The sequence below is a fragment of the Salvelinus alpinus genome, chromosome 1 (genome assembly GCF_045679555.1).
Source record: "Salvelinus alpinus chromosome 1, SLU_Salpinus.1, whole genome shotgun sequence".
Lineage (NCBI taxonomy): Eukaryota > Metazoa > Chordata > Actinopteri > Salmoniformes > Salmonidae > Salvelinus > Salvelinus alpinus.
This window is the reverse complement of record NC_092086.1, coordinates 37333386-37347324: the sequence shown is the minus strand read 5'-3', so window position 1 is coordinate 37347324 and position 13939 is coordinate 37333386. Positions and strand designations below refer to the sequence as shown.

General features: G+C 44.7%; 2 protein-coding genes across 2 annotated transcripts; one reads left to right on the top strand and one right to left on the bottom strand.

Moving 5' to 3' along the window:
• Nucleotides 1-570: 570 nt before the first annotated feature.
• Nucleotides 571-4038, top strand: cldni (claudin i). The gene is made up of 3 exons (XM_071399791.1): nucleotides 571-741; nucleotides 2197-2329; nucleotides 2526-4038. The coding sequence occupies exons 2-3, from the start codon at nucleotides 2198-2200 to the stop codon at nucleotides 3027-3029; spliced, it is 636 nt and encodes a 211-aa protein (XP_071255892.1). The 5' UTR covers nucleotides 571-741; nucleotide 2197; the 3' UTR covers nucleotides 3030-4038.
• An 81-nt stretch (nucleotides 4039-4119) lies between these two features.
• coro1a (coronin, actin binding protein, 1A) lies at nucleotides 4120-13196 on the bottom strand. Its single transcript, XM_071399778.1, has 11 exons — nucleotides 13052-13196; nucleotides 11170-11373; nucleotides 6955-7077; nucleotides 6641-6770; nucleotides 6336-6517; nucleotides 5985-6104; nucleotides 5793-5897; nucleotides 5167-5312; nucleotides 5001-5058; nucleotides 4687-4902; nucleotides 4120-4504 (listed from the first exon to the last, which is right to left on the bottom strand). Exons 2-11 carry the CDS (start codon nucleotides 11365-11367, stop codon nucleotides 4412-4414), a joined length of 1371 nt encoding a protein of 456 aa, XP_071255879.1. The 5' UTR covers nucleotides 11368-11373; nucleotides 13052-13196; the 3' UTR covers nucleotides 4120-4411.
• Nucleotides 13197-13939: the final 743 nt, after the last annotated feature.

Below are 13939 nucleotides of genomic sequence, written 5' to 3'. Positions count from 1 at the left end.
TTTGTTAGCTGAGTCCACCAATATTTGGACAAAGCTCTTGAAGCTATTTTCCTGTTGCTGTAACAATTGCTTGTAGACATATTTTTGTTGATTTAAAAGATCACGCACTTGTGATAGCAAAACACTGTCCTCTCCATTACTCCCACCTTTTTTAGCTTTGGGCAGCATGATGGTAGCGTTACACATTCTGGTAACATAAAGTGTTCTGTTCTGTTGCAATTTTATAGTCTATGACATTTCAGATTTACATATGATAATTTTTCACAAAGTAGTTTGGATGTAGTGAACTCGTTTTTCAAAGTAACTGTAGTTAGTAAACAATATTTGTCTTAAGGGGAGCTTTAATGTAGCTTAACTTCTTCCAGTGTGAAGTAATTGGTAGGTTGGTAAACTATTTTCAGAGTAGCTTCCCCAACACTGCTAAAAAGTTGTGACTAAACCTGGAATGTCAACACTAGAAACACAAATGAAAGCTGGGAAAAAGAGGCATGAGACAAGTCCAGTCTGGTTGTGAGGTACATCCCACCTCCCTCTCTCTCCTGTTCTTCCCGGCCCCACCCTACACCTCACAGTCCACTACAAAACCCTTTACATCACACCAGCTACATAACAGACCACCGCTTTACACAGATCAACACCTGAATTAAGAGAGTAGAATTTCCTTTTTAAAGAGAAGGAAAATCCTTGACAAAGAACTTTACTTTTCACATTTCCAATCAAGACAAGAGGACACATCATAAGGTATTTGTTAAACTTTTCTACTTGTATCTCTGATTTTGTGCTATTTCAAATATGAAACATTCCAGCTCCATAGTGCATTATAACTGCATTTTAATTTGTTGTAACTCTTAGCGGAGTAACCTATCCAACCAAGTTTAAATAAATGAACATTGATGGTATGTTTAGGGAGCATACACATGCATGTAACATCCTTATACTTTCATGAATGTCACTTAATTCAAACAGACTAAGGTATGTATGATTCAGGCCATATGCAAAGTACAAACAAATACACTTTTTTTTTGCTCTCTATCGATTAAAAGATAATAAGTTCTGAGGAACATTTCCACCCAAACTTTTACTTTTGACATGAATCTATTGTGAAACACTATGGTTAATCCAAAATACGCTACTTTTTTCAATATGGTATAAGAAATGTATTCATACTCTATTCCATTGACGAACCAAACATAACGCCTTCATGTTATGCTCAGGATTCAGTGATTCACCAGGATCTATAAGTAGCAACAATTACTATTAGTAATTTTGTTCTTACCACTCACCCCCATCCTCTCGACCTCCTCCTCTTCCTCTTACCCTCACCTCTATGGGTCCTTGTGAGAAGAGAAGACACTTTTATGTCTTTGTTTTACTAGTCTGCCAGGTCTTGTCCAGTTGAATATAAGGAGAAGGGTCCAAGTAAGCACTATTGCATGTTTTCTTAATTCAATGAGAGTAGCATACCATCATGGGGCAGCAGGTAACCTAGTGGTTAGAGTGTTGGGCCAGTAACCGAAAGGTTTCTAGATCGAACCGCCGAGCTGACAAGGTCAAAATCTGTCGTTTTGCCCCTGAACAAGGCAGTTGTTCCTAGGCCGTCATTGTGACAAAAGCATTTGTTCTAAACTGACTTGCCTAGTTAAATAAATACAAAAATTGCTTAGGTGGAATAAATAATATGATCCCGTGGAGAAAATAAAGGTGTGACATTTTGCAAGGCTACTTACTGTTGGGGTGGAAGAAAAGCTCTTTTGGCTTGATTTAGTCAAGTTGTACTCAGCTAAAGGGATGACATTTGTTGGACTTTTTCGCAGGGCTAGGTGAGATTGAGTGGATCCAGGTGAGGAGATGTTGAAGTCTCAGTGAGACTAGGAGTGGCAGCATGCCACTGAGCTGCAGCAGCAGCAGGCTGAGGTAGACCGGGCATGTCACAACATGACTCTGTCCCAGGGCTATGCTTTCTGAGACTTTGTTTTTAAATGCACCTCTGAGCTACACAATCCTGACTTGTACAGGCCTGTCATAGGGAATGAGTCAGTGTGTGTAAGTATTTGTGTGTAGGTATTTGTGGGGTACTCTGCTGTGTGATGATCACAGAAATGACCATGTAATTCGATATCTACATTTAAAGCAACCACACTTCCTTTAATACCAGAATGTGAACTGTTTTGTATCCCCCCCCCCCCTCTCTTCCAGGATGGGATCTGCTGGGGTACAGATTGTATGTGTGGCCCTTGGGGTCCTGGGCCTGATCGGGGGAATTGTGTGCTGTGCCATCCCAAGGTGGAAAGTGTTATCATTTACAGGACAGAACATCGTAACGGCACAGGTACTGAGCAGATCAAGTGTTTTATTAGCCCTATGTGGTTTACATTTTAAACCCCTAAATACTTTCCATAATTATATTGACTCAAATGACTCTAATAACTCGGAAAACGTAGAATGAATGCAATGTGCTGAAGTCAAATAAGCTGTAATGAATGAATGGCGTGTGTATTACTGTAACTATTTGTCTCTGTGTGTAGGAAACTGAAGAGGGCCTGTGGATGACCTGTGTGGTGCAGAGTACGGGCCAGCAGCAGTGTAAGAGCTATGAGTCCCTGCTGGTCCTGCCATCTGACCTGCAGGCGTCCCGCGCCATGACCATCATCAGCTGCATGGTCACCTCCCTGGCCATCCTCATCTTGTTCGCCGGTGCCGACTTCACCACCTGCGTGGAGAATGAGGACATCAAGCCCAAGATCAGCCTTGTGGCCGGGATCGCCCTGTTGGTGTCTGGCCTCCTCCTCATCATCCCTGTCAGCTGGTCCGCCCACAACACCATCAGAAACTTCTACAACCCCCTTGTGGCCCAGAAGATGGAGCTGGGAACCTGTATCTTTATTGGCTGGGCTGCTGGGGTGCTGCTGATTCTGGCTGGAGGCCTGCTCATGTGCTTCAGCAGAGCCAAATCTGGCAGCTCGGGAGGAACCGCCAAGTACTACGGCAACAGCGCTTCAGCCCCCGCCGCCAACAAGAACTACGTCTAGTGCATTTACTACACCTCCGTATGTTTGTATGTGTGTAGAGAGATAGTTTAATGTACTACACCTCTGTATGTTTGTATGTGTGTAGAGAGATAGTTTAATGTACTACACCTCTGTATGTTTGTATGTGTGTAGAGAGATAGTTTAATGTACTACACCTCTGTATGTTTGTATGTGTGTAGAGAGATAGTTTAATGTACCACACCTCTGTATGTTTGTATGTGTGTAGAGAGATAGTTTAATGTACTACACCTCTGTATGTTTGTATGTGTGTAGAGAGATAGTTTGATGGAAAGGAAATGGGTCAGACAGAATGGAAACAAGAAAGGGGAGGGGTTTAATCTTGAGGATAAAGAAGGGACATTATTAGTGGAAATAATGGTTGTAAATATTGAATATTTCAAAATAGTAAGACTGGTTTAGTTGTTGTTAATCCAAGGGTCCAATATGGTGGTTCAATTTAAAATACAAATATATGTTTCTTTTTTGGGGGGGGGACTAACTCAATATACTATAATATACTACAAATCGAAACTGTGTAGAGATGATGATGTACCTACATCCATACAGTTTCTTAACTGTGTCCAGCTCGCTAATAATCACCTACATGAAGGTTAGACAGTCAAGGAGCTGCGGAAATTCCAAAAACGATGGATAGAGGAAATTATTTTACAAATTGTGACGGCGAGGAAAAATAACCAATTTTCAGTGTGGATCTCCAGACCTCGTTGAAGACCAAATGCAGCCCCCGGGGCAGAATGAGTTTGACACCCTTGTTGTAATGTGTTATCTCGTTGAGTTTTTTAGTGCTGGGTGACATGCTTCTATAATGCCATGAATGAACAACAGAGAGCAAGGTGAGGGACTCAGTGGTCATGCATTTCAAAATACAGGTATAGTCAAATGACTGTATATATCATTTACATCCATGAGATCACAACTTTTTTACTTATGTAAATCAGCTTGTCTTTGACTTTTGTGTATCAAATAATAAATACATGTTTTTATTTTATTCTGTTGCAATACAAATGATTGTCATCACCTTCCTTTGGATGGCGTTTGGAAATGTTAACAAAAGCAAAACAAGTTTAAATATTTTGGAAAATATTAAGGACTTTTATTTCCAACTATGTAAGAGCATATATTAAAAACAAGTCTCTATAAATGGAAAACTGACACCAAAAAACGAATTCAAGATTACAGACCCAAAAATATTTGGCTGATAAAATTGATGGGTCCTGTCTCCAACTCTCCCTTTAACCATCTTTCCTTCAAACATCCCCAACTATTTATAACTATTTTACTTTCATCTCCTCTTTCTCTTCTCCTCTTTACACCTCCTTCTCTCTCTCCATCAGCTCCCTCTCGAACACAATGGCTCTGTTTCAATTCTTGCTCTCCAGTTCGCTCACGCGCTTGGTCAGCTCCTCTACTGTTTCCTTCAGAGTCTTCACCTCCTTCTGCAAGGCATGTACCTCCTGAGAGAGAGAGAGGGAGAGAGAGAGAGAGAGAAAGAAAGATAGAGACAAAAAACAGAGAGAGAGAGAGAAGGAAAGGGGAGATTCCTGGTGAAATGTGCAAAAGAGGAAGCCATATCTAAAATACAGTATCTATTCACAGATATATCAAAGCATGTAGGTAGATGCAGCCATGTCCTTACCCCACTGTTATCGTGCTGATGCCCTGTGGCTGCTGATGTGGTCTTCAGAAGACTTTTGTGAACTTTGAACTCTTTGGATTTGGTGGTTGTTGCAAAACCATCCTTCAAGGAGATCAGGATAGGTTGGCCCTCTTTGCCTTCAAACCACTCATTGGCCTCCACAGACGGCTCTGGACCATTGGTGTCTGGGTACAAATCATCCTGAAACAGGTCAGACTGAAGAGAGAGAGAGAGAGAGATAGAGAGAAAGTGAAAGTGAGATATTTAAGAATCACATGCTTTGAGTTATAGTCATTTTTTAAAAGTGTATTTACCTTGCGGGGCACCGTCATGACAATGGGCTCACACTTCCTCTCATGGAGCTTGTAAAACCTGGTGGAGGGCGAATAAAACAATATTCATTCCCATTTTACAAACAGAGCTTGTGTGTATGTGTGTGTATACTGGCGAGTGAAAATGTCCATGACTCTGTGTGGTTACCTGGCGATTTCACACTTGTTGACCTCCAGGCCCCTCTTGGGCATGTAGCCCATGCCCTTCTGACTCTCCTTACTGCTGTACATGGACAGGTAGTGAACATAGGGAGCCTCATCCGTCACCTCAAAGTACCGGATACTGCTGTCACCCTGAGGCAGGAAAATTAATGGTTAGTAAACCATAGTGTGTGTGTGTGTCAAAGGAGGTTGGTGGCATCTTATTTGGGGAGAAAGGGCTCATGGTAATGGCTGGAGCTGAATAAGTGGAATGGTATCGAATATATAAAACACATGGTTTCCATGTGTTTGATGCCATTCCATTTGCTTCGTTCTGGCCAATATTTTGAGCTGTTTCAAAAAACATTTGAGCCTCCTGGGTGTGTGTGTTTGTTTGTGTGTGTGTGTGTGTGTGTGTGTGTGTGTGTGTGTGTGTGTGTGTGTGTGTGTGTGTGTGTGTGTGTGTGTGTGTGTGTGTGTGTGTGTGTGTGTGTGTGTGTGTGTGTGTGTGTGTGTGTGTGTGTGTGTGTGTGTGTGCGTGCGTGTGTGTGTGTGTGTGTGTGCGTGCGTGCGTGCGTGCGTGCGTGCGTGCGTGCGTGTGCGTATGTGTATGTGTGTGTTTTTAACTCTAACCTTGCCACAGAGGTAGACGATGCCAGTGTCAGGGTCAAAGAAGGGCAATAGGACACCACTGCTGGTGTCCAACTCCTGCAGGGTGAGTGGCTCCCCAAAGCTCTTCTGTCAAACACATACAGGTCATGTTGGGTCTTAAGACACTATTCATAAGCCTTTATAAGAAGTTCATAATTGTCTCATAACACTCACCGGGTCCCAAAGTGCCACCTGCCTCTCACTCATGCGACTGAAGCCGGTGCTCAGGATCTTCCCATCGGACACAAACAAAGCCTTGACAGGCCTGGAGCCTTCGTGGGTCTTCTCCTTCTCCTGAGAGAGACAGAGAGGCAGAGAGAGAGATGCAGACTCAGGGAAAGACAGACACTCAAAGGAGGTTCATCTATGAAAGACGCGTGAAGGGAACTATATGAACTAATCACTGACTGTGATTCTATTGAGATCTATGACATTAAACCTGGTAGCTAGGTGCATCTGACTCTCCAGGGTTAGAGTGGCTGGTTCTCCTGTGGTATTGATGGGGGCAGGGAGGGGGGCACTCACGGCGATGACTGTGCCCTTGCGGGGGTCCAGCACACGTATGGTCTTGTCCTTACAGGAGGTGAGGATCTGGGATCCGTCCCTGTTCCAGCAGGCACTGTAGATGAGGTCAGGGTGGACCGAGTCGATCCTCACCATGGCCTCTCCACACGCCACGTTCCACAGGATCACCACGTTGTCACAGCCTGGAAGCAATGGGAGAGAGAGACGGAGGAACAGGCAGTTAGGCCATGCAGTGCTACTCCACTTATGTTAACAGTTGAAGAGGCACTTGTATTCTGAGGCGATGCATCATAGCAGTGCTATACCTGCGCTCATGAGCACATTGTGGGCAGTGGGGTGCCAACTGAGGATACCCACGCGTTTGGAGTGCCCCTCCAGCTTCACCACAGGGTCGTTCAAGGGCGTGACCAGGCCACCCTCCGGGATCTCCCAAATCTGAACGATGGAGAGGTAGAGGAAGAAGAGGGTATGTTATTACACTGAGTTAACACAGTACATAGATACAGAACACTGATCGACTGGATCACACAGGGACATATGTCCTAAAGTGCGTCCATAATATAAATCTACTTAACAAGCTCAACATTATGGCCAGTGAAAGGTTGTGACCTCTACTTACCATGACACTGCAGTCCTCTGAGCCACTGGCAATGATGTTGTCGTTGTGGGGACAGAACTCAATATCCAGCACTGGGCCTGTGTGTCCACAGACTGTGGGCTGGGACATGTCAATACGACCCGTCTACAGGGAGACACAAAGGAAAAAGATAAGTTACTATGACACAAATAAACACACACACACACACAAGCTGATGGCTCAAACAGGAGATAATACTACAGTATGCAGTAAGAACACATGGAGACGTAGAGTGTTGCTACCACTGTGGTCTTGGCAACAGAGAGACCTAGAGAGGGTTCAGAGGAGAGGAACTCAGTCAGCTGATGACAATTGTATAGCTATGCCTCAAATCAGCCTTAGAGAGCAGAGAACTCTACTGGGAGAGCACTAGCAGTCTGCAGGGTTCCCATGGCCCTGGTGGAACACACACAGGATCTGGACTATTGGCCCTGGTGGAACACACACAGGATCTGGACTGTTTGCCCTGGTGGAACACACACAGGATCTGGACTGTTGGCCCTGGTGGAACACACACAGGATCTGGACTGTTGGCCCTGGTGGAACACACACAGGATCTGAACTGTTGGCCCTGGTGGAACACACACAGGATCTGGACTGTTGGCCCTGGTGGAACACACACAGGATCTGGACTGTTGGCCCTGGTGGAACACACACAGGATCTGGACTGTTGGCCCTGGTGGAACACACACAGGATCTGGACTGTTGGCCCTGGTGGAACACACACACAGGATCTGGACTGTTTGCCCTGGTGGAACACACACAGGATCTGGACTGTTGGCCCTGGTGGAACACACACAGGATCTGGACTGTTTGCCCTGGTGGAACACACACAGGATCTGGACTGTTGGCCCTGGTGGAACACACACAGGATCTGGACTGTTGGCCCTGGTGGAACACACACAGGACCTGGACTGTTGGCCCTGGTGGAACACACACAGGATCTGGACTGTTGGCCCTGGTGGAACACACACAGGATCTGAACTGTTGGCCCTGGTGGAACACACACAGGATCTGGACTGTTGCCCCTGGTGGAACACACACAGGATCTGGACTGTTTGCCCTGGTGGAACACACACAGGATCTGGACTGTTGGCCCTGGTGGAACACACACAGGATCTGGACTGTTGGCCCTGGTGGAACACACACAGGATCTGGACTGTTTGCCCTGGTGGAACACACACAGGATCTGGACTGTTGGCCCTGGTGGAACACACACAGGATCTGGACTGTTGGCCCTGGTGGAACACACACAGGATCTGGACTGTTGGCCCTGGTGGAACACACACAGGATCTGGACTGTTGGCCCTGGTGGAACACACACAGGATCTGGACTGTTGGCCCTGGTGGAACACACACAGGATCTGGACTGTTGGCCCTGGTGGAACACACACAGGATCTGGACTGTTGGCCCTGGTGGAACACACACAGGATCTGGACTGTTGGCCCTGGTGGAACACACACAGGATCTGGACTGTTTGCACTGGTGGAACACACACAGGATCTGGACTGTTTGCACTGGTGGAACACACACAGGATCTGGACTGTTGGTCCTCTCTGTCACGTTGGACCTCACCCATCATTCACAGTACAAAAACAAAACCATCTACATTCAATAAGGTACTAAGGATGTACAGTACATGCCTTATTTTGAATATGAACTGGCATAATGTTTCTTTTCAAACTTTATTCAAATGTTTCTCCTAATGTTCCTGCCTTCATTGTAAATGAGTAATCAGCTGCCATCCAAAAACCTCTTAGTCACCGTCTCAATAATAGTGATCACATACTGGTTATATTGCTGTAGTAATAACTACAGAGTAGTTAAGTGACAGAAAAATGTACTTCTCCAACATATAAATCAAGGTAGACTCAGCGATATGACGTAGATGCAGAAAGTAAACAGCATAGTGGGTCAATTTCCACAACAACTAAGAGCATTGAAGCGCGAGGCTCAACTTCTCAACTGTTTTGGTCCCGTGGCTCCCACACTGTAAGAGCGTGATGTGAACCCGTGCACATGAGCAGATACTTTGTGTGACTGTGTGAAGTCTTGCATCTCGCTCATCTCAATATCTAGAGTCATTTCGCTGTCTACCTTTAAATCAAATGATCGTTCATTGGGGAACAATGGCTTCCTTTGACCAAATCATTAGTCCTTAAATGCACTGTGAATTTTGGTTGAGAGGACTACTATTCATTCCTGTTACAGGCAAGTCTAAACAGTGATGCAATGGCGTCTACCCATGACGTTGAGACAGTCTATATCTTTGGGTAAAATCTACGTATCTGTTCTATATATGAATTTGCATATATGTCAAAGTCTTTCAATTACACCTTTATGCTTCAATATCACATAACGCATTCAAAATCAATCTAGATATTGACTACTATAAGACCATAACATACACTATATATACAAAAGTATGTGGACACCCCTTCAAATGAGTGCATTTGGCTATTTCAGCCCCACCTGTTGCTGACAGGTGTATAAAATCGAGCACACAGCCATGCAAACGTCATAAACAAACATTGGCAATAGAATGGCTTTACTGAAGAGCTCAGTGACTTTCAACGTGAGTTTGTCAAATTTCTGCCCTGCTAGAGCTGCCCCGGTCAACTGTATGTGCTGTTAATGTGAAGTGGAAACGTCTAGGAGCAACAACGGCTCAGCCGCGAAGTGGTAGGCCACACAAGCTCACAGAACGGGACTGCCGAATGCTGAAGCATGTAGCGTGTAAATATCGTCTGTCCTCGGTTGCAACACTCACTACCGAGTTCCAAACTGCCACTGGAAGCAACGTCAGCACAAGAACTGTTCGTCGGGAGCTTCATGAAATGGGTCTCCATGGCCGAGCAGCTGCTCATCACCATGCACAATGCCAAGCATCTCCTGGAGTGGTGTAAAGCTCGCTGCAATTGGACTCCAGAGCAGTGGAAACGTGTTCTCTGGCTAGGCCCCTTAGTTCCATTGAAGGGAAATATTAATGCTACAGCATACAATTACATTCTAGATGATTCTGTGCTTCCAACTTTGTGGCAACAGTTTGGGGAAGGCACTTTCCCGTTTCAGCATGACAATGCCCCCATGCACAAAGCGATGTCCATACAGAAATAGTTTGTCAAGATCGGTGTGGAAGAATTTAACTGGCCTGCACAGAGCCCTGACCTCAACCCATCGAACACCTTTGGGATGAATTGGAACGCCGACTGCGAGCCAGGCCTAATCGCCCAATATCAGTGCCCAACCTCACTAATGCTCTTGTGGCTGAATGGAAGCAAGTCCCTGCAGCAATGTTCCAACATCTAGTGGAAAGCCTTCCCAGAAGAGTAGAGGCTGTTATAGCAGCAAAGGGGGACCAACTCCATATTCATGCCCATGATTTTGGAATGAAATGTTCGACAAGCAGGTGTCAACATACTTTTGGTCATGTAGTGTATGTGTTTGTTGCTGATATTGCAGCACATTCGTCCCATGCTGATACTGTACCTGCATCCCACATATGCTTCAGTTTTTCAATGGCAAACCCACCACTGGTATGCATGACCAAAGAGCTATATTTTCATGTTATCTGACCATAGCATCGGTTCCAATCCATGTGCCAATGCCATTGATCAAACTCCAGGCGGTGCTATAGTCAGATGGCATGAAAATATAACTCTAGCTCAGTAAATAGCTCAGTATATATATATATATATTTTATACAGTCTTTTTTTCTCATCTTTATCAAGTGTGCTAATAATTTTGGACCTGACTGTATATGCAGCTGCACTATACTGCGCCCTAGCCACATCCTGTCAAGACTGTGTTGCACTGAACCGCTCCAAATATGGTGAAAAACTAGCAACAACACAGAGAGAGCGAGTGACATGTAGAACCGAAACTCTGCCCCAAACTTCCTTATTCAGCACAATGTGTGATGCCGCCTTGCAATATTCAAAATTCAAATGTTGAAAAAACATTGTTCTTAGAACACTGTACAAACGACACGCCAATGAGCATTTTCATCAAAATTGTACCGTAGTTAGGCAAATCTGGGCATGAATGAAAGTGACATTTTGAAACTTCAAGATTTGAGACTGAGGCATATGCATAGATGGAGAGGGAAATGGACGTTAGACCACTTTTGAGGCCTGAAAACGTCTAACTTCACTTAAGGCATTCACTTTGACCTCTGTCTCTCTGCTCAGGCCCACCTTGTTCAGAGGAAGCACTAGGAAGGCCCCTCCTCCGCTGGCATCCACAATCATGGCCACGAACTTGGGGTTCACAGAGCAGAAGTTGCTGTCCCAGGTCATCTGGGAGATGCGGATGTCATCGTAGCACTGGTCAGCCTTCACCCCCTGGCCGAAGACATGACGGAACTTACTGGCCCTGACTACCTTCCTGGACATGGTGACCTGATAGGGGAGAGAGATGAGGATGGGGAGAGGAGAGGGGGGGTGGGTGGAGCGGTAGTAGGAGAGATGAGGATGGGGAGAGGAGAGAGTGGGGGGGTGAGGCGGTAGTAGGAGAGATGAGGACAAGGAGAGGAGAGGAGGAAGGGATGAGGCGGTAGTAGGAGAGATGAGTACAAGGAGAGGAGAGAGTGGGGGGGGTGGGGCGGTAGTAGGAGAGGGGAGGAGAGGGGGTTGGTGTGAGAGAATTAAGAGGAGATATAAGAAGAAAAAGGAAGAGGGGCAGAGTTTTTAATGCACAGTGGTCGACTAATCAAGTGGTTATTGTATTTAAGAATATGCAGACTGCTACTGTAGCCAGTGAACTCTCACCCGGCACCCCTACAACATTTACATAGACACAGAGAGACAGAGACAGAGAGAGACAGAGACAGAGAGAGAGAGTGAGAGATGTATAGAAGAAAACCAGTAATCTGTGAAATAAATTTAACTGTTCATTATTTGCATAAATAATACACAAATGCAAGTATAAACATTTTACAGGATATGAAGAGCAATGAAGGGATTTGAATACTGTGACCTTAGATGCCACAAAATGTCTTAAGAACATGAGCATCACTGACCCACTCCCTAGTTAGACCACAAGACAAACACATAGTGAGGAAACAAACATACAGACACAAAGCTACAGGAAGGAAGGTCAATACAGGAAAAGCAGAGAAAAGGGGAAGAAAGAACTTGCACAACTACTTCCTCCAGTCTGCAACTGTTTCTTTTTGTCTTTATTATCCGAGGCTCACTTGTGACTCTGTGCAATGCTTTAACTCACATCTAGTCATAGGGATGAACCCACACAGAGAGAGGCAACATGGAGAATTGAAGGAAATATGAGCATATGGGACTACAAAGGCAAAATGAAAGGCATACTCCACTGCTGTTTGGAAATCATGTGAACCAGGAACCTACAGCAACAGTTAGACCACATCCTACAGAACGAACAACAGAACCACAAAACTATCTTTCTTTCCGTTTCATTCACACACATGCTCTCTTTGTCCCTCTCTAATGCTCCTTTTCACACATTAAACAGTTGGCAGATATGTATATGATATTATCTTTTTGCGAGCTATAACCAAAGAGAATGCAACTGGTTGAAATATTGTCATCCAATTTAGGGTTTGTAGAGTTTGTAATGCATTACTGTCAGTGGATAGTCCTCATGTTCAATGCATAGGCTACATTTCACAAGTTTCAGATTTATCAATAAGAATATTAGTGCACACAATGACTCAGTCCTGGCCGACAGCCCATACATTTATGCTGTAAAACGACAACGCTAAAAGAGTGAGCATAGAATTTACCTCCATTTGCAGACCTTACTTCCTCAAATCTGAAGCTGCGCTGACTGAATCCCTTGGCTAAAGACTTAGGCCTCATTGTTCTTGTAGCATTTGTGCATCACAAGACCTCTTTGGTAGACATTCATCTAATGCAATAATCCTTTGCAGTGTGCCTTAATGTTATAAAGGACCAGGACCTGAGTACATGTTAATAATGGTGTGTGTGTGTGTGTGTGTGTGTGTGGAGGCCTACAGCATGATCATATAAAGTGACAGCAATTATGGACTATCAGTCACATGGTTTGTGATTACTAGGAGAAGGATGCTGAAAGCAGGCCTACCTGTTTTAGTGATGGGAAAATGTTCTGCTCAGTCAGGCTCCCTGCTTGGTTCTGCTGTGTCGCCAGAGTGGAGTAGGAGCCGGTAGTCTAGGGTAGATCTCTTTATGTGATGGAGGAAGTGAGAGTTTTAGATGAAGATGGAAATGGGAGGTGTCTCGTTCTGTCTTCTTACTTGCTGGGGTTGAAACATTTAAATGACATCTCAAGAAGAGATTAGATGAAGTTGTTGATATGCAGACCAAAGTGAGCCTAATTAATTAGACTAATCAAATCATCAAAGCGTGTGTGCAATACTTTCTAAGTCTGTATTGCTTTGATTTGATTACATTTAATTTAAATTAAGATATATATATATATGAAGATAAACATTGTAATGTCACTGGAACAGAGTCTCCAGAGTGCTCTAAAGCTTTGTGCCTCCCGAGTGGCGCAGCGGTCTAAGGCATTGCATCGCAGTGCTAGAGGTGTCATTATAGACCAGGTTTGAACCCGGGCTGTATCACAACCGGCTGTGATTGGGAGGCCCATAGGGCGGCGCATATTTGGCCCAGTGTCATCTGGGTTAGGGGAGGGTTTGGCCGGGGGGGCTTCACAAGTAGGCTGTCATTGTAAATAACAATTTGTTCCGAACTGACTTGCCTAGTTAAATAAATAAAGAACAATGAATTCTAGGGTTAGGTCATCCCAAGGATGACATCTACCATACTGTAGTTGCCTACTTGCAGTGGGGACTGTTGACTGTGGGATATAAATATGCGCAAAGAGGGTGCTGCTGTATACAGGACAACAGCCTACAAAAATCACAATTTAACTTCTGTGCACAATGTATGGATAACAGGATGAAGTCAAACAGAGAATGCCATGGCACAGCTAGGCACTGCTTAAAGA

What these genes read in the sequence shown, in the direction of transcription:
- coro1a (XM_071399778.1), bottom strand. Translation starts at nt 11,367, where the DNA reads ATGTCCAGGAAGGTAGTCAGGGCCAGTAAGTTCCGTCATGTCTTCGGC. An exon ending in CAATGTGCTCATGAGCGCAG is followed by an intron (nt 6,518 to 6,640) that starts GTATAGCACTGC and finishes CATTGCTTCCAG; the next exon opens with GCTGTGACAACGTGGTGATC. An exon ending in TCATGACGGTGCCCCGCAAG is followed by an intron (nt 4,903 to 5,000) that starts GTAAATACACTT and finishes CTCTCTCTTCAG; the next exon opens with TCTGACCTGTTTCAGGATGA.
- cldni (XM_071399791.1), top strand. Translation starts at nt 2,198, where the DNA reads ATGGGATCTGCTGGGGTACAGATTGTATGTGTGGCCCTTGGGGTCCTG. An exon ending in AGAACATCGTAACGGCACAG is followed by an intron (nt 2,330 to 2,525) that starts GTACTGAGCAGA and finishes CTCTGTGTGTAG; the next exon opens with GAAACTGAAGAGGGCCTGTG.